Here is a 21,060-nt window from a genome sequence, read left to right on the forward strand (position 1 = left end):
AAACTTGAGCAGAGAACGCACGTCAAATTTAGTGTCAAATTTCTGGGGAGCAGAAAGCAGTCCCAGGCACCCAAATCCGGTGAGGAGCGATGATTTTGTTACTGTGTTTTGTTATCAAGTTGGAGAACCCATGGAGTACCATCATGTCCACTGTTCAGGTAGTTTGCACCAAATGTTTTCTTTGAGACACCTCAGACCATAACAATGGAACTTTGGGTTGATAGTCTGAACTTGGGGGACGAATTCACAGTGCACAACCTCACAAATGTCAAGGAAAACTCACGTGGTTGCTCTCCTGACCTGACGCTTCTTCCTTGGTCTTGGACAGTGACGTTTTGCCCCTTTTGAAATGCAAATGCCACCTAAAACATCTCACCCGGCGCATTGCTTTACTGCTGTAAACTTTCTAAAAGGTTTCAAGGATCTCTGTTGCCTATTTCCCAAGTTTGACACAATATTTGATGTGCACTCTGTGCTTAAGTTTATGATGATACCGCAAATGTGCAAATATAAGCGACCCACAACAGGAGCAGTAATAAAGTATTAACATGCAATGGTTTTGTTTGTTTTGTTTGAAAATGCAGCTATGGCCTCAAAGCACCAAAAACAAAGGCACAAACTGAATTGGACAAACTTTAATTGAATTCAACAGAATTTTGTTTTTTGGAATACAACACTAAAGATTTGCTTCCCTTGACTTGGAGACAAATAAAGATGACAACATTAAATGCATGATTCATTTGATAGTCACACTTTAGACTTACAAAGACTTACTTCCACTGCACTCATTGAAATAGGGATGGTTCAAATGCAGGAGTCCAGTGACTTAGCATTATCATCATAACATTTTTTTTATTTTTTTTTTAAATGGTTTCAGATTTCAAGCACATCCATAAAATATTAACCATTTTTTACTGAATGCGCCACAATCAAATTTAAAGTTTTTTGGGGGAAAAAACAGCCAAAGTTATTATTTATTAAGGATTTAACACTTCCAAAGCTCTGCGTGTGGAGGGGTGTTTCAGGTTTGACTGACAGTGGCCAGACAGCACAACCACTGTTGTCACATTTAAATTAGAATACTGATAAAGCTTGATAGATGCAGACGAGTGAGTGACATCACCTGTCTCCCAAGTTCCTTATACCTCCTTAAACCCAGTGTGAGGACTTCAGACAAAACCAAAAATAACCTGTCATGTGAAACGACCAAAACTGCTCAAACTTTAACAATAATGTTCAAATAGAATTGTATCACCCATAGCTGTACGCTAACTGAGGAAATCTGTTTCCAGACCCTTTAAGGTATTTATGTCACACCTTCCTCAGGAATCCTTCATAAAGGAAACGGAGAAAACGTCTTCCTCTCCCAGCAGCCCCCTGTCATCAGCACTGTTATGGGGAATGGTTTCTACCGGAGCGTCCCCTGCGGGCCGAGCTGCAGTGGCGCAGCTCGGGACATGATGCTATTTGCTCCGGTGGCACTGGCCAGCGGCCCTGATGGCTCCCTCTACGTGGGGGACTTTAACTTCATACGCAGGGTCCATCCCGATGGATTCACCAGAACCATACTGGAGCTCAAGTGAGTACTGATCTCGTTGGGTAGGCTCGTGACAAGACCGGACAGCTCTTGGTAGGGATCTCCCACATTGGGAAGCAGCGGGATTTTGTGCTTCGGATTGACTTGAGCACAATTAAAACGAGATGAGCTCAGCTGATATGGGTTAGTATGGCATTAGCTGTGGTTTATCATCTGCTGTTGTGATCTGTTTGATCTCAGAAGAATAGTTTGTGAAGTTTGTCTTCATGCAAAGACAGTGTGTGAGGTTCAGACATCACAGACTCTAATCTACCTCTTTAGGATGTGAGAGAAGCTGAAAGTCGATGCTGTGAAACAAAGATACTTTTTTTCTGTGGATTATGATGATGATATCTCCTACTGTGCTGCAGGCACTACATTCTCTATTTCTGTATTTTCTCAAGCGTAGAATCTCGATGGGATTGCACAGTCATTTGTCCTGTAAAGTGTTCTCCTTATGTAACTTTACTCTCTCATTTGCTGTTATTATTGTATCTCTGACTAATATTTCTGGTTCAGACGGAGGTTTCACAGTGTCTGTATTTGATACGTCCCTGTCCTCTGGGAGGAAATGCCAAAGGCTTCCTGTTTAGTTTAATATTTAATGTGAAACAATACAGCCGTCCAAATCAACTCTAATCACACTATATGAGAGAAAATTGACTCATTGCCGCCAATGAAACTCTGACTGACTCTAGTTAGAATCTTAAATAATTGTTTTTATCTTCTTCTGTCTTCTCTTCAAACACTCTTTTATTGCTTATTATCAGGAACCGGGACACCAGACACAGGTAAGAACTGGTGATTAACACCTCCTTTACCTGCACAACACACACACACGCACACACAAAAAATAGTGTCAAGAGAAAAGACACAAGACTCACAGCACTTTAACTTGCTATCTTTGCTGCAAATTGCTTTGACCTGACCTCCCCCCACAAACACACATTGCGACCAAAATCTGCATGCACTCCAATTGCAGTCAGATCTATCAAATCCTCATTTAAATTTCACTATGCCATATTAAATTTGTAAATTGGAAATCATCCAAAATATCAAGGATTTCGTTTTCTAGAGGATTACTGAAAGCCTGTTTGGAGGATACATTTGTTCACTCACTTCCTGAGCCGGACTAAAAGCCCAAGTCCTGGAATGGCCTCAGCATCGTCCCTGGCTGCGAGCCTCGGTGGCAGTGGGAGCTCCGTACACCGTGTTTGACAGAAGATTAGACAGATGTTATAGGGCTTGTGTGTGTATGCGTGTCGATGTTTGTGCATCTGTCTATCAAGGGTTATATCGAGCTGATTGTATGTGTGCTTGTGGGCATTTGTGAGAGGCGAGGAGAGGGTATATCCAATTTATAAACACAGGATTTTTCAAGATACTGTATCTGTACCTTGCTAAAGTTTCAGGTCATGCAAAAACTGACTGGATGTTTGTGGGTAGGTTTGCACATACTGTATGTTTGTCTACACTGTGAATATGGAAATATGGAAACCATGGTAATTCCCTACTGTACAGCCTAAACCAGTCTTTCCCTACCACATGTACTTCTACCCCAGCGTGGTGACTCTGCAGTTGCCAGAGGACACGTGGAAAAAATTGTGGAGCAGCTCAAATGATTTGAACAAAGAAAAAAACTGAAAAAGGAGCTGAAAAGTTGAAGCTGACTAAAATAGACAGAACTGTCATACTAACTTTAAGAGGATAAATGGTTAAAATAGGCAGCTAAGTGACAGTTAAACTAACTAGCATCGACTGAACTAGTTAAAATAGATCATTTCTAAGTGAATATATCAGCCATTTAGATCTATTATTATTATAGATTTAATCTAAAGATCAATTGTATGAAAAACAATATTGAAACATCCACTATGTCCATTTCCATTTCATTTAAATCAGTTAAATGGATCCCATTTTGAAATAAATTGAAATGAACGCATTCTGAACATGATGGGTGGTGTCACTGAAGGAGTACTTCAGTAAATGTGTCAGGTCGGTCGGGGTGCAGGTGACGGGGTGAAGCCTGTCCTGTGTGAACCGGATGCTTCTGAAGGTACTTTAGATACCCTCACCGTACCCTGAAGATTTCTCCTTCCTGCTTCCTTCTTTCTCTACACAGCAGCTTTTTCCTGTTAGCAGCATGTTAGTGTTTCTCTTTTATTCTATACTATTGTTCTCCCAAGTCAAATGCATTAATTATTCATTCATATTCAGCTTTCAAAGCTTTTCACTATGCATTCTTCCCAGCAAAGTGCCTATCAGCCAACAGGGCTTCAAAACAAGGTGCTCTCTGAGGGAAGTACTCAACATGAAGCCACTGTCTATTCTTTCCCTTCAAGATTTTGAGTGAGGAGTAAAGCAAATAAGGGGGGAAGCCATCAACAATATGTTTTGAGAGCCCAGACGGTCAGTTCAGTGAGACAGTGTGCCACAGCTAGATCACTATATCTATCAGCTCTGATCATTGTTTTGTTATTATGAGTGGAGGAAACAAGGAAGGCTAGAGTGGGATTGTTTGTGCTGCGCTTGTTATTGTTCTTCATTTTCCTTCCAGTGGATAAATGTATGCGGAGCTGTGAGCATCTAATTGAGAAAAGAACAGGTAAAGATATGTGTAATCAGTTATATGCTCCGTGCAACGCTTGTTGGTAGCTTCAAGAGGCCCAACAAATATGATACGCTGCGCTGAGCAGTGGTACATTTTGAAACTCTGTGAATAACTCTCTCAGGATCAAGTTTAAATTATGTATGTGCAGTTCAGTGCTGAGCTCTGTAAACAGTTATGCACTTAATGGACTAGATGACTGACAGCCCCCTTGCCTATGGTGAAGTGTTTTTTTTCTGGGGTGTGGGAAGATTCAGGCTTATATCAAAAAGAAGTTTTCTCTTTAAAGAGTAAGGGTTAGTGTGGGTTGAATAGTCTCTCAACTGCTCGCTCTCCAAAGCAAACAGAAAATGATTAAGACCTGGTAGCTATACAAATATCTTTTTAGGTGTTTAAAATAAATCTAAATGAGAAAAACATATGACAAAAAAGCAGGACAATAGAAATATTTTTCTTGGCATTGTAATTTCCCTTCGTAACACATTTCTCATTGAATAGCTTTGGAAAAAAAGAACCCTATAACAGGATGTCTTCAAGTTTAATTGGCAGGAAGCCTTTGACCAGACCCGGCTGACATTGGATTTCACACTTCAAAGTAATTGCTTGGAACTCAGTTTGTTACAATATTCAAAGTGCAAAATTTAAATTCCTTCTCACATTTTTTATGATCACTGTGTTCCACGTCTCAATAATGCAACACAATAGCCTGACAAAGGTTTTATGTAATTAATGAACTGCAGACTGTGTGAGCTGAGTTAAGTCGAGTCGTCTCTGCATGGCTGCATACCCACAATGTTGACATTCACCCTACACAAAGTGCAGTAGAGCTCACGGTCAATGTAAGGGTAAATGAAGTCAGTGTTCACAGTGTGCTAACGTCATTCTGAGGCTTCCACTCAGGACAAAAGGCAGATTCACATTAACTGTATTAAAAGTACATGATGCCATACCGTGGCCTCTACTCGGTACAACATACTGTGTGTTTGAGTCATACGTCAAGTGCTCTTGCACCAGAGGTGTCAAATCTCAGAAATGTCGTTTAAGGCTGCAGCTTCTGGTAAGATTTCCACATGCATGGATTATGATTTTCTCCACATTATCCAGTCTGCACATACATTTATACATAAGGTGCCTTATCACTGCCTTACATGTGGGTACATTCATGCTGACGAATATATGACTAACATTATAAAATCTTAGCTCGCACAAAAACCTCCTCAAGGCTTTGTTGTAAGCATTTGTAGGTCTCTGTATACTGAGCATTATACAGGTGTGCAATACAAAAATAACGAGAGAATCATTGACATCATTTCTCTTTTATTTTCTTATCAAGTAAAGCAAATTGGAGTTGGCAATACAGACGTGGCCAAAAGTGTACCCCTACAACTCATTGGAGCAATTCTCCATTGATTTGTGGCAAATCAAAGACATGCTGGCACACAGTATCTACATGCCTTTGACAACAAAGATGCTGTGAAAAGAGCTTAAGTCTGTCTTGTTCTACAGAGATCCAATAAAATGGCCTGGACAAAATTATTGATACCCCTTAGAAGTGGTAATATTATAGTTAAATTTCAAGCCGACTATTGTCTTCAGTTGGTATCATACAGTATTGTAATCAGTCATTCAGACTATTTTTGAGAAAAGTACTTGGAACTGTTTGGAATCATCATCCCACTGAACACGAACAGGAGAAAGAAAAGGAGAGAGTTGTCTGAGGAGATAAGCCGATGCTCCTGTGACCACCGCTGTTTATAATATTAGGAAGTAGGTCCATGGAGCCGCAGCCAACCTCCCTGCATGTGGCCGCAAGAGGAAAATGTACTCCAAATTGACCAGAGGGACAGTTCGAATGGTGGAAGAAGAACCAAGGAAAACTTCAAAACCGATACAAGCTGACCTCCAACAGTGACACATGGTGCAACAGTGTCTGGCTGCACCATGTGTTCCTTTCTGAATGAAAGTGGGATCCATGGAAGACGACCCATTCAGACCCCACTTGTGAAAGCAAAATATAAAGAGAACCCACCTGGAGTTTGATAAAATGGATGTAGTTCTGTTTACAGAAGAAAAAGGTTACTGTCTGCAGTGTGAAACACGGAGGAGGTTCAGTTGTGTCATGAAATCAGAAGATAAATAAGGCAGTCTGGGCCAAAACGTACTGCCTGGTGTTGCAGGTCATAGCTCCTCCCACAGGTTCATGACCCAAAACATACATCTAAAAGCAAACATTGAACTGCTCTGAAATAGCCTGCTGTGAGCTCTGATCTTAATCCAGCTGAACATCTATGGGAAGAGCTGAAACTCAGAGTTGGGAAATAAAAGCACTCATGAAGCCTGAGAAAACTGGAGCAGTTTGCCGAAGAAGAGTGGGCCAAACTACCAGCTGTGCAAAAGTCTCATTAGGAGCAACAAAAAGCTTTTGATAACAGTGATTGTCTGAAAATGTTGTGCTTCAAAATAATTGGTTATGGGTTTCAATATTTTTGCCTTTATTATTTAGTTGTATTAGTTAAAATATTTGTCTATCAAAAATCAAAAGCAATATGGAACAGAGAATGGTGAACACCAATTACTTTTGACAGTTTCAATTTATTTCAGAGAAAATTGTTTATTTTTTCTGGATTAACTGGAAGGGAACCAATACTATCGGCCTTGTGTGTTTCATCAAAATGTATTGAGTTGCTCTAGTTTCATATTTTTAATAACTAAGCTCAAGAAACAAGGTGTTTAATTTTGAAGTTGGGAGAAATTCCAATTTCTATTTTACATCAAAACCATCCACATATTGTTTGATTGTTACTGTGGAAAGATGTAGCCTACTTTGAAGAAGGAATTACTTATTTTCATCTTGACATGATGTTACTTCTTCTAGACTTCACGCAAAACTGTCATGAGGTCTATAATACAGTCTATCCTCGATAGAGTAACATAGAAAAGGTGTAGCACATAACAAAGAGCCTCGTCAGGTTTCTGGATCCTCCGGCACTACCTTCCTCTTTAACTGGATTACTTGTCCTTAAATAGGATGGCTTACAGTGGTTTTCCTCCAGAATCTGATCTCTTTGGTTTTGGTCATGCTGTTCACATGTAGTATTTTTTTATTTGACATGCGTATTTACATGTTGCACAGTGTGTTGGCATTAGCTCAGGTTACCTTTTCTGAGTTGCGTTATCTATGGTAGTGGTGACACACCGTACAAGGAACATATTTATCACTGATTTAATATGTTCGATCCATAACCCTATTAAGAATCTTCCTAACATACACAATGCTTAAATGAGATTATCACTTACAACCACTACTCAGCTGCTGTGACTGGGGCCATCTGTACTATGTAAATTAGAAGACATTCATCTTGTTGTTTCGGCACAGGCATAACTTTACTTCTGGAGTCTTTCAGACTTATTCTATTCACTGGGATGACCTGATTGCCTTTAAATACCATTACCTCAACTGATGGTGTTGTCTTGTTATGGATACTGAGGGATATTGTATTATCCAAAACTAGGTTATTCTCTCTGCCCGTATATTTTAAAACTTCAGTGCAACGCAACTTTGGACAAGTAGGAAAAAAAACTCCATGGGAACACTGCTATAGCTGCAAGCTCGGAACCTTTGCATGTCTGGGGAAAATCCATTTCAATGTTTACCACCTGCTTCACTTTATTTGGAATTAACCTTGCCCACCTTCTCTTTCTAGCACCAGCCCTGCTCATAAGTACTACCTGGCCATGGATCCGATGGGGGAGGTTCTGTACGTGTCTGACACCAGCAGTCGCAGAGTTTTCCGGGTGAGGAACCTCGGGCAACCGAAAGATCCATCACGCAACCTTGAGGTAGTTGCCGGGACGGGGGAGCAGTGCCTGCCTTTTGACCAGAGCCACTGTGGAGAGGGCAGGAAGGCCACCGAAGCTGCACTCAATAACCCTCGAGGTAGGATCATGAGCACAGTACACTTGAAGAACTCACTTCCTCACTTCCGTCACAGTTTCTACACACTGTTGCCATGAGCCTGGATTACATTTATCATCCCTCCAAGCTGACGTATATAAAGATGTGGGATCAGTACTCACAGATCAGTATTTAGAAATGTTTGGTACACCAAGCTGGAGGATTAGGCTTCGGTTAGTTCTGTTACCGTCAGTACTTTAATATTGAAGCAGCTCATTACAACAATATTTTAAGTAAAGCAGTCAGTGTGCATTTTACCCCTTCATTCTCAGCAGAGTGCAATATATTAAGTATCAGTATTGAGATCATCATGGGACAGAAACTTCTATCACAATCTCATAAAAAGGCACTTTGATAACCCTGGAACTATCTCTGAGATGCTGTGTGCTTTAAACATTTCCCTCCTGGAAGTTTATTTGAAGAGTGGATATCCATGTGGGAGGGCGATATGATCTTTTTCAAATGACAATATTGTAATCACCGCAGGAAAGCATTAGATGTTTTAACAGGGTTTTATTACCACATGCATCAATCCGAGTTGGTTACGACGCCCTGTGACAATATGAACAATCAAAGATCATGGTATCTGTATCATTAATTCCTCCGTGTCTATCTGTGGGTGACCGCTGTGTTGACGGTAAAAACAACGCACTTGATTTTTGCTTATGTTCAGACATATTCTTTCCGCCCCGGCTGATTCCCTACATTTTGAATTATGCTAAAATAATTAATTATTAAATAACACACAGTGAGCTTTGTCTGACAAAAGAAAATGATGGTACAAACTATTGTGATGAATTATATAATCTGAATTAAAGAGCTGAGTTTCTTTCCTGTTCCAGTGTTAATATGTTTATAGAGGACATATATTTTCCAAAGTGTTAGCTTTGCACAAGCATTACACTCATGACTGATTCTTCTGTTACGTTTTGAATCAAGAGAACATCGTTTACAGCTTTCTTTCTCGTATTATTCGTAAAATAGAACTTGCACTGTAAGCCGCCAAATAGACATCCTGTGGCAGTAAAATAAGGTTTAATTTGTTTAAGGCTCCAACTGTGCACTGCCACAAAAACATTGCATCACATCCCCACCCGCAGACTACCAAGCTTGGGTAGATTGATGGATCCATGCTGGTTCTGCCTTTTTCTCCACCTGACAATGTGTATTTTTTACGTCTAAATTGATATAAGCCGGCAGCACTTATTTTACCACTCTATCGTCATCCAATTTGAGTGATTATCACTGTTTGTAAAGGTAATTACTTAATTTACCCTATGTGATTAACCCTAAAAATAACTGTCTCTGTTTTGTAAAGAGCAGATTGTTTGCCAAAGTACTGCTAGGCCTTTTCCACAGCAGACGCTTTGCCATGTCAGAGTCAGGAAATCACAGGTGTACTAATACAACTAATAATCATGGCTGCAGTCCATTCAGCTGTTCCTATTTAATGCCCGTGGTATTACACATGCTGACTCACTGTCAGGGCTCACACTTCAATGGAAAAGGCCATTAATGTTGTTAGTTGCACCTGTGCTTTTCTTGCATTAACAAGTCCAAATGCGTCTGGAGAGAAGATTGTGTTGGCTTTGTGGTCGCAACAAAGAGAAGCCCTGGAAATGGAACATTCTATTCTGTGCTGCACTGACTTGACCACAAAGGCCTAAATTGCAAGAATAATAAGAAAATATGTCCAAAGTATATTATTTAAGGTTTGCTTTCTTCTATTCATTCTTTTTTTGTCCATTCATAGAAGCACAATGCCACAACCGTGTACCTCAAAGCTATGCACACACGCACACACACACACACACACACACACACACACACACACACACACACACAACAGTGTTTTCACTTACTGTATTCTGACTGACTAGACCTCTCTCATGCCGCGCTAAAGTCAAACTGGAGTCATAATAATCACCACTTTTCAGCATGTAAACAGCTTTTCACATCAATATTCAGGTCATCATGATGACTAAATATATTGAATATTTAGTGGACTTAATACAGATATATTTGGCTGGAGCCCAACAGCACAGCCAGCCCTAAAAACATAAATGTTTCACTAAATTATTAAAGTTACGCCATTGGTCGGTCAACTACTGTGACTTCCTGTATCCATTTTCAAATTTAAAACCCTCATTTCAAATTAAAAGCCCTTTCATACATGGTCCAGCTTTAATCCAGGTCCTAGTCTACATAAATTATGTTATGGAATTGCCTGAAAATCAAACAAAAATGTAATCTACATGTAATTCAAAGTAATTATACTAAATTTGACTAACACAATGCTCTGTTGTAAATTCACTGTCACAAAGCCAGCTACAATCATACAACCATCCAGGGGTGTCAGGTGACATTGACGACCATTCATCCCACCTTCGACTTTGATGTGAACAGGCTATGTTTACATCACAGTCAAAGGTGTGTGAATTTATGATGGGAATCATGTCGGCTCAGTAAGTTATGATGAAGAATTATGGTATATGGAGCGATGTCATCCCTCTACCTCAGAAGATTCAAAGAAAAATAAAACAAAAGTCAGAGTTCATCAATTCAATTCAATTTCAATTATTAAGTTATGTTCTTTACTTGGAGAATGCAAGAAAACCAGTTTGACTCCATATTTAATTTATTATTTGTACATCTCCAGTAAGTCATATTAGATAAATCTTAAATTATCACTTTCAGGATGTAAAATCCTGATTTGAGTTAACTTGATGTCCAGTAGATTGTTTTCAGTGTGGCTACCCTTTATCAGGCATACATTATTTTAGATAGCAGCTCAATACACATTAACTGACGAACAATTGCACAATTTGTAGACCAGGGGGTTTCTGTTGCTGTAATTTGAAGAACTAGTCAGTAAAAGTGTCTCATCGCTGGCCACTGGAACACCATAATTTGTATCTTGTGCTTATGACAAGGGAAATTTGATCTTTGTATTTAAATGACAATAATAGCTCGACTAATAGGGTAACCATGGCTTCCCCTGGCTTAAAGGGAAAATGGCACTTGTAGACACTAAACTTAAAGAAAAATACGCCTGTCATATTAAGCGTTTCTAATGCAGAGAAGTCAGCAGATTCAGCTCTGATTCTCTCCCAGCTTTACCCAATTGAAGCGATTTAGAAATAATGCACATATATTTCAGACATTAAGCCCGCAGTGTCAATTTGAACTGGTTAATCGTTCCACCCTTACTTATGAACCGACAGGAATGGATTCCAGCAATGTGTCTTCTCCACTGTGCAGTAGAATAGCAGGATACTCCTTTGTTCTATGCCGTCTGTTAGCTGGAACAGGTCATACTGCTGTCTCATGACATCTATCATCAACAAGGTAGTGTCACCCACACGAAAGTTGGGGTGAGGGAATTTCTTGTCCATTGCACAAATAAAGTGTAGGTTATACAAACCACATTACAACCAGGTGCTGGTAAAAACAGGGTAAATAAGGGAGAGCGATAGTTGCATATGCTTATGGATTCTGAACCAATAACTTCAAAAACTGTGCATAAGGATAGGTGCTGTTTTAAAAGGATGGTCTCCAGAAACTTTGATTGGATAAAGTTTTTTCTGTTAATGTTATTATTTTTTAAAGCATCCAACCTTTCCAGAGAATCATATTTTAGACCTTCTTTTATGACAAATTTGTAATATTTGTCATATGCTTACAATTCATTCTAATTCCTCCATCCTTCAGAATTTCCTTTGGGTGGGGCACGGTGTGTACTTTAACTGTACAATAATTATATACATGGCAATGATTACGTGAAAATGAATGCAAGACGAGAACAAGAGGAAGATTTGAGAGCAATGAGTAAGAGGGAACATCATTATCAATCTTTAATCAACATCATCATAGTGTCCACACATAGACCTCTGAGTAATGCGTTGGTATGTGGGCTTGAAGCAAGTGGCTTCCCACCCACCGGTTTGTGAACTGCGGTTCGGAATTCTCGAGTCTGGCATTTTGGTTCTTGTTGTCAGCGTGTTTTTTGTTAGCCAGAACTGATCATATTTGGACAACCTGGGGAGAAGCACATCTGACTTACCACGTGACTGCGCGATAGAATTGTCAATCAAATCAGATACGCCCCCCCAAACATACCTCTCTTTAAGGCCTAGTTTGTCATTAATTATGGAATTATTTTAAGATGGACCACCAGAACTCTGATCAGAAGGAGTGAATTTAACTAATGACACTATAATGGCTACTTTTCAGACCTGGAGTCTGCATCTATTTTGATTTACATGACACTGAACTCACCATGTACTCACCATGTGTATCCACATTCTGAAATATTTTTAGGGTGGATCGCCATGTGCTGCATCAGTTGCCCGCCAGGATGTCACACTACACAAAAATGGCAGCTCTTTTTGCTTATTTTTTTGTTTCCACCATCCAGCCTCTGTGGAATCAGCATGAGCTGCTAGGAAGAGGAAATAATCCGTTCACTGCCCTCACAATCCCACCCACTCACCTGGTCTGCTCTCAGTCCCCAGGTCACACAGGAGCTTTAGCCACAGGCCTGTCACTCAGGCTACACCCACAGACCTACATGACCTGTCCTGTCAGTCACACTCAGCTTGCGCATGCAATTCTGTCAGACGTTGTAGGCAAAGAGCCAGTTGACGCGGAGCACAGTAAACAAATAAAAGTGTCTCTATTCTTCAAATGTCACCGCTTCTTAATGCAGAGTAACTTTGATAGCAGGAATTTGATTAAAATTTCTTCTACGTTTATTCAGATATAGAAGACATGATGAAAAGGAAACAAGAAGAAGATAAGAGAAAAAGATTGGAGCTGATCCCTGCCACAATTTGACACATGATCTGAAGACTATTCTTCTCAGGATACGTGCCCCTTGTACTTTAGAACATGCTGTGTCTCTGCCTTTATAAAGTAATAGAATATTCTGTCCCAAGACTCCTCCTGTTCACTCACAGTAAAGTATTTTATACTCTTTGACTCACTTCCGTGGCTATTGTGCGCCAACGAACCAGCTCTTATAAAGGCTCTGGAGAGTTGTGCCTGAAGCCCCCTGGTTCCCTGTCATCTATTTGCCACAGCCCACACTCCTCCTCCTCTCCGCACCCTCTTACCAATGGTAATGAGTGGTAGACTTCACAGAGAAATATCTGTCCGTTTCTTTTTTGAAGTTGTGCCTGTGTGATTCTCCAGCATTGATCTTGCCTTGTGTCCTCTGGTGAGCTCCTCGCTCCAAATTAGAGCCTTCCTTCTTTTTCTTCACCTCTTCCATCTCTTTTTCTCTCCTCCCCCGTCTCATCGATGAGCCACCCCTTGTGCCCCGGTGTTGAAAGAGCTGCAGTACGCTTGCTGGGATACACAATAACGTCACAACATGGAAAACACTTGTTTTATAGTAATCCATAATTTTAATTTAGCCAACAGTGTTGCACAACTATTGAGCACTCTGCTGTTGCCCAAGTTTGTAGTCTCCCCATAGCGTAAACTGCTGGGATTATCTTGTGTCCTTCAAACACTCACTTATGAATCCAAGATCTGGGGCATTGTTTAGCGTTGGCTCCACATGCGCTTCCACAGTCAATTAGCTCGGTAAATAAAAGGCCTTGCTCCATTTAGGATGGATCCCGTGTCTGACATGAAAGAGGCATCCGTCCCACAGGACCCAAAAGCCTTGGCTCACATCACTAGACTTCTGTTCACTGCACATATTTTTTTTTTCTTTTTCAACATTTGTTGAATAATTGTTGTGTATGTATAAAAATATCAGTGTCCTCTGTGTCCGTTTCCTGTGCCGGTTTGGACAGAGGAGTTCAGAGCGAGCCCGGTGATTGAGAGTTTAGTTGTTGGTGGTTGCCATGCGCAGGTCTTATCTGTTATTTGTTGGCTAGTCCCAGACAGCAAAGCTGACATCCACAGAGAGAGCTATGTGTGTGCACATGGTAGTGTGAGCGTTTGCAGTGTCAGTCTCTCACTCCGACCCACAGGGGGCAGACTAATGCCCTTATCAGAAGCTGACATACTGCCACCACATTTCTCCCTCTTGCCCCGTTGGCCTCGTTGGCCCCGTTGGCCTCTCTCTCTCCTCTCTCCTCTGCTTTCTTTCGGCTTCTTTCTCTCTGTCTCTCTCTTCCCCACACAGAGAGACACAACACATTTGTCCCTGTCTCACTCAGCTCCACAGCTGCAAGGCACGCCATCCATCGCTGTTGAGATAGCGGGCCTGGGCTGCTGAATGAAGTGGTGGGGTTTAAACTGGTTGCGGTTATTAGCATGTTGAACAGGCAGGATGTCTTGGCTGGTGGTTGACACATAAGCAGCTTAGATGAATGAATATCTTCACACATTGGGTGCTGGTCTCATTTACAGAAATGGCTGGAAACGTGGCAATGTGCATAGGAGCGTTTCCCAGTTTGCTTCATCTGAGTGAATCGAGCCTTGCTTGCTGTCAGCAAGCCCATACTCAAACCATTAACTCAGCAAACACTGGTCCCCCGCCTCTACTCAGGCAGCAGAGTCTATGAGTGCTTGTGTCCTTTAACTGTGCAGCTCTAATCACTGCAGCCTGCATCTCACTCTTCCTGAATCTGCCACTTCCCAAAATGTATTCGCTTGCTGCAGCAGTGAAGTTCTCAGATCTCTCCGGGCTGTGTCGCCTCTACACCAGCTGCTCAATGTTATAACTTTGGAATGAATATGCCATTGTTATTCTACCTCTGGCTCCCATAGCATTTAGTACAGCGTGAGTGTTGAATCTCACAAAATGGTGAAAGAGGGAGGGAGAAAGGGGAGCGGATTAAATTGATGGAGAGAAAGAGGGAGCTCAGAACTGAGAAAGTGAGCGGGACCAAGAATGGAAAAATAACGTGACATTAATAGAGAAAAATTTTAAACAGAGAAAAAAAGAGAACAAGAGAGTGAATGAAACGGGTAAAGACGAAGAGAGAGAGAAGTCCGTGTCTGGCGTCTAAATCCCATTCCCACGCCTCATCTGCATATTAAACTGGCCCTGTGGCTGCCTTCCTTCTCAGAGGGTCAACTATCATTGTTTCTGTTGGTTTAAACAGAGCACTACTTCGCAAAACAAGGGCATCTGATAAGTCACACTGTGTCGTTAGCTCCTAGATTTGGTTTGTGTGTGAGCATGTGCATCTATATGTGCACAGTTTTTAACAGCCTGCTCCTGTGTTTTCTTTCACATTGACCGAGCTTTTGTCTTTGCCCCTGGACATTCCTGCATTAATGATACACACATGAATTAATCACACAGCAAGGCAAACAGGCGCATACTCTATGATAATTCAAAATAGAGAGATGCCATTGGATCATGCTATTTCTACCACAGCTTGTTTTCTCACTGCAGCATCCATGATAATTAGAGGAGCGGCAGTGGTTTGTGCAACAGACATGCGTCGCTGAGCAGCCACAATGTGAAGTTCTACCAAAGACTCATTTCTCCTGAAACTAATGCTAAGAATATAGCTGCCAGTGGCAAATCCGCAGGGCCAAGCAAAAGGGCATCAAGCAGAGCACACAGGTGCATCTGGACTTGTTCAGCCGGTGAGCCATTTTTACGACTTGAGAAAGAATTGCAGAGGTATGGCCCATGTCATGTTTGCGTATTTGCTGCTAACATTCTCAGCCAAATAGTCAGCAGTATGTGAATGTTCCTGAAAGAACTGCAGCAATCATAAATGAGCCAATTGATAGACCGTTTTTTATATATATATATATATATATATATATATATATATATATATATACTTTTTAGTTTATTTAGGTTTTTAAGGATTTGCACACTTTCACAATTTGTCTTTTTAACTATGGTATTTATTATACACACATTATACATATATACTACTATATATGTAGTATATTTACTATCTCGTTTCTTCTTATATTATTTGTTCTTTCTGTCCTGGAGCAGACGTTAGTGAGTGTAGCATCACAATTTCCCTGTGGGGATTAATAAAGTATTTCTGATTCTGATTCTTCTGATAAAACTATTCTCTCACCGCTATTAAAACACTGACAGGGTCTGTTCAACTGGATTGCACTGCGACACATTAGAAGGTAACTTTTCATAAATAATGCATGCTCTCTCACTTTATAGTACATGGCTTCACTGAAAATTCCCAGCTGACTCATGGTGTTGTGGTTGTAACTACATGTCACGCTGTACACGCTGATGTTCTGATGGTTCTTTTCTGGATGAGATGAATTGTTGTAATGAAACATGGCACAATGTAACCCTGTGAAATGTGTTACAAGTTAGATACTGAGTAAACGTAAAGTCCCAAATGAACAGTTTCTTCTTAAACTGGTTAAATAGGACAACATATATCCAAATGACAAAAAAAAAAGATTCGTCTTCCAGATTGACCCACATAAGTGTTCTCTGATCGTACGTACCGTACAACAGGATAACGTGCCCAAGAAGTCCTTATATCTAAACAACAAACCTACTGATTTTACCCCAAACACGCACGAACTAGGCAGCCACATCAGAATGTAAAGCATCAGATTTGCCTGGCTCCACCCACCTATTGCTCACAGCTTGATTATAGTCTGGAAACAGTGTTCATGTGAAAGTTAGCTCAAGCCACTCTGCGACCAGTAGGGATGACTGAGTTCAATGACAGTGGGCCTCATTCACTAATATGTGCGTAGGTTCTAACTTTACGCACAAAGTGAGTGCACACGCAAAATCACCGTGGGATTTGTGACACTTGTGTACCAGCCAATTTTGTTCTTACCACCTTGCGCATGTTAGTGAATCAGAATCATTTTAAATTGACAGGCACGAGTCCGCGCTCTGCGATCAGCATACTGACACGCCTCCGTTTCTCCATATAAGGACACCGGTCTGTCTGGAGCTGTGTCATGACGGAAGCAGTGAAGTGAAGTGAGAGTAAAGAGAAGTTGACAGAGATGGCAACAAAAATTAAAAAGAACAAATTCACAATAGCGGAAATTAAAACAAGTGTCGACTGCTGCTACTGAGGCTGCTGCATCCCCTGCAGTGGGCCCGTGGCACAGGTTCATCCTCAGAACCCGATGAATGCAATGGTGCAGCGAGCATTTATTATAGAGCAATGTAGCGGATATCCCCGGAAACTGCACGACTTGAGCTTTCCAAAAATGTTGGTGACTCGTCTGTGTATCGAAGCGTTGCGTCGACGTTACACTCATGAAGCGTGACATTCATTTCACTACTCTTAATTGAATAATTCCTGAAGTCCCGATCCTCCACAACTTGCCGTAGATCAAAATAAACAGCAGGGCTTATCCTTTCTGATGATACCCAGCGTTTCTCTGTAAGACAAAGTCTTTTCATCAAGTCCAGTTTTTAAATCAGAGCTGACCTCTATACTGAATATGTCCTAGAAATGAGGGTGAAAGTGATGACATCCAGCAAGAGTAACCACAGGTAATCCATTTCAGAATGAATATGGTATTTTCAATTATCTGCAACTATGTGAATATATGGGAATATCTTAATTAAGACAATAATTGATATGGTTTAAAGGCTGTCAATTTATTGGTTTGCCTATTCAATACATGTGGTCAACGCATTAGTAAATTAACACTTTTCAATATTGTCGTTTATTAAATAATTTTTTAATGAATGCAATTTTAATACACTGAAAGGTGTGTTAACAATTTTTTAAGACAGCCAGGCAGTCATCATTTGTTCGTACGCATGGTCTGAGGTCATCCTAAATTTGTTCGCAGAGTACAAACAAATTCAGGAAAGAAGATATTGATGAACCACAGATTCATGCGTCAAATGTTCGTATGCACGGTTTAAGCATATATTTGTGCGTACGCATTGTTCGTGAATGACGCCCATTAAAGTCGAGAGTGTGTTTCGAAATGTAGTTCCAAAAAATGCAGCGGTGTTAGAGCTTCATGAAGAGATATGAACAGTTGGAGAACCTCTTGCAAATATCAAGAAATTGAAGCCAGAGAAAAAAACAACGCTCCTTGTGTCCCTAAATGTACTTCACAAAGTCTGCTGAGGTTATTTACTGACATGGCGTTGCACTCTGCACACATTGAGGGAGAGCTTCTGTTGTTAACGGCTTACAACATACATTACATGGTGGCCAGTACCAATTGGTTAAGGACTGCTCCAATAGTTTCAAAATGAACACGAGGTCTACACCCATTAGGATGCAACGACTGGAAATGATGCCTAATGGAATGTGGCCAGTCCCATTTATTTACACAGCGGATTTGGGTCTGGCACCACCAGGCTATTATCAGATAGCAGTTACATAACTTCCCTCACTGTTTTCTACAGCAAAACTGTCACCCCAATAACGTGTGGTCAAAGTTTGGGTTCAAAGCTTGATGGAAAATCAGGATTGTGACTCACACAGATGGCTGGGAGACTGCAGCAGCTCTGTCTACTGGAAATGAGGTTTCTCTGTGCAGTGCCAAACTTTTTGTTTGGTTTTGTCATTTGGAGTAGTAGAAGGTGTAGACACCGGGCTTAGCAGAGGCAGATTTATACCAACTTGAAACAAGGCTCTACCTGTAAAATGCCTGCTATTCAAGTAATGTATTTGGTAGAACACTGCACAGACTGACAGCTCCCTTGTTTGTAGTTGGAGTGTGTAGAGTAGCTTCAGAGAGATTACTGAAGCTCACTGTGTGTGTAATGAAGCCCTGAGTCAATAAGACATGCAGGCTCAAGGCCAAGAGCTGAGCCTGTGCGTCAAAGGTGCAACGTGTGCGCGAGTCAATGTGCTTCTGCGTGCTTGTTTTTTGATTGACAGCCTGCAGGTCCCTGGACCTACTCTGCTTCCCACTGAGAAGGGACAGACAGTTAGCTATGGGTGCCTTGTTAAAGGTATGTCAGGTTGACAACGTCAGCGTGATCATGGGCAATGTGACACGCGTGTCCCTTTAAATGGTCGGGATGGCCAGTGCTGGCAGCCGGCCTGTCAGCCTCTACTGGGAGCCTGGCAATCTGACAGGAGGAGTGGAGCTCTGCCACTGTGGAGGAATAAATTGCATTTACTCGAGGTGAATGCCCAGCACACACACACACACACAAACACACAAACACACACACACTCACACATACAGATGGAAGCATTTGTCTCGGTCACAGGGGTGGAGTTCTGATGAGGGGAGGGATAGTGAGCTCGTGCCCATGCAGGTTGTTTCTACCTTGATTCTTTAAAACACACTGACAGGAAGAGGAATAAGTAGAGTGACGGTGACAGGCAGAGTTCAGGATAGCAGTTCAGCTGAAGCTCGCTGGGTGACAGTGGGGGTCAGCTGCTGTTATAGGGCTGGGGAAACACAGCCAGTAATTGCTTACACCTGGGCACCATTATCACTTGCAGCTCTCCCAGAGTCCATTTGTCAGATCTCCATCTTGAGAAGCACTCAAACAGTTGCTCTGGAAAGAGTGAGAGCAAAATCGAAAATGGCTACAAAGCCAACTGTCTGTGCTGGAGTCTCTACGCGAGCTGCCTCTGCTTCCCTCAGTCTCTGTGATGTATTTGCATGTGGGAAACTTTGTTTGGGTGGAAGCTGCACAGATTTTCAATCCATAGTAGTTTTGTGCCTCTTTTCCTCTTTTCTTTCACTTGTGAAAACATTTGTTTCCTCCCATCTGATCCCAGTTCCTCTTTTTGCCATTGCAGAGTCGCACTGAGCCTCTATTGATAGACCTCCTTGTGTTTGTTTGATGTTCTAAACAGCGCGACATAATCTGCAGACGCTCCGCACTGATCCAAACCCCTCAGCCTTTCATGGAGCTTTCTAGTCCAAAGCATTTCAATTGCTTTTATAATTGAGTTTGTCTGCTGCCTCTGTGATTGCTTTGGATCTCTCTTTTGCTATCAAACAAGGCAATTACTGCCAAATCGCATATTTTCTGAAAAAAATGTTTATTCGCACAAAAATTAGCATGCAACTATTGCAAAAATCTCCTTCTACTTCTCTGCATGCCCGCAATATCTCGCCTCGCCATACATGTGTATTCGAGAGCTATAGCAGCTCAAAAAAGGCAGCTATCAATAATTAATTAATGCGGGTTAATATGTTAACAAACTTATAGTGGTTGATAATTAGATGAGCCACAGTGTCTGATTCAGACTTAATTACTAAGCCACTGTCTGTTCTGTGGGGCTTTAATGAATAATTAATTAAAAGAAGCATGAATTATTTCTGCTTACCAAAGATCTACCAGAAATACACATCCGTGCTATTTTGTATTGATTGATACAGGTTTGATTGGGTAAAATAAGAACAATACGAAGCAGTATTTGTATTACAGAACTGCAGTTCATAGATGTGCGTGTCATGGATCACAGAGCAGAATTTGATGCAGCATGTGCACCATCACAGTGTGATCGATTGCAGCCTGAACACAATACAAGACATTTTTGTAATTTTTTGTAGTGCAGGTGTGGAATCAAACATTTTGTCAGATGCACCCACTCGTACTCACACTCAAAACACATGCACACACACAACATCAGTACGGTGCACAGTGCTGAGATTGAGCAAGCAGGTTTATTTTCCTCCCTTTCGTGCACACGGGCAACCTCAGTGTCTTCATGAAAGTTGTGTGTGTGTGTGTGTGTGTGTGTGTGTGTGTGTGTGTGTGTGTGTGTGTGTGTGTGTGTGTGCGTGTGTACGTGTGTACGTGTGTGGGAGTGTGAATTTCTCATCTGCAGACACTGAATTATCCAATCTATATTTGCATATGCGTACAATGTGATTAACCGCCATGCCTTATCTTTTTGCCGTGGTACTTCATCGCACACATCCATGGACACACGCGCACACACACACACACACACACACACACACACACACACACACACACACACACACACACACACACACACACACACACACACACACACACACACACACACACACACACACATCCAGAGA

General features: G+C 41.3%; 1 protein-coding gene across 1 annotated transcript in view; it reads left to right on the plus strand.

Annotated features, from left to right (window-relative positions):
* tenm1 (teneurin transmembrane protein 1) overlaps nucleotides 1-21,060 on the plus strand; it is a 170,528-nt gene that overhangs the window by 119,834 nt on the left and 29,634 nt on the right. Inside the window, exons 20-22 of the mRNA XM_069171293.1 lie at nucleotides 1,327-1,579; nucleotides 2,347-2,367; nucleotides 7,889-8,121. Of these exons, the coding sequence (XP_069027394.1) occupies nucleotides 1,327-1,579; nucleotides 2,347-2,367; nucleotides 7,889-8,121 (507 nt within the window). The remainder of the gene's footprint in view (nucleotides 1-1,326; nucleotides 1,580-2,346; nucleotides 2,368-7,888; nucleotides 8,122-21,060) is intronic.

Source organism: Embiotoca jacksoni, unplaced genomic scaffold (genome assembly GCF_022577435.1).
Source record: "Embiotoca jacksoni isolate LCO1_2020_lvr unplaced genomic scaffold, fEmbJac1.0.p SCAF_5, whole genome shotgun sequence".
Classification (NCBI taxonomy): domain Eukaryota; kingdom Metazoa; phylum Chordata; class Actinopteri; family Embiotocidae; genus Embiotoca; species Embiotoca jacksoni.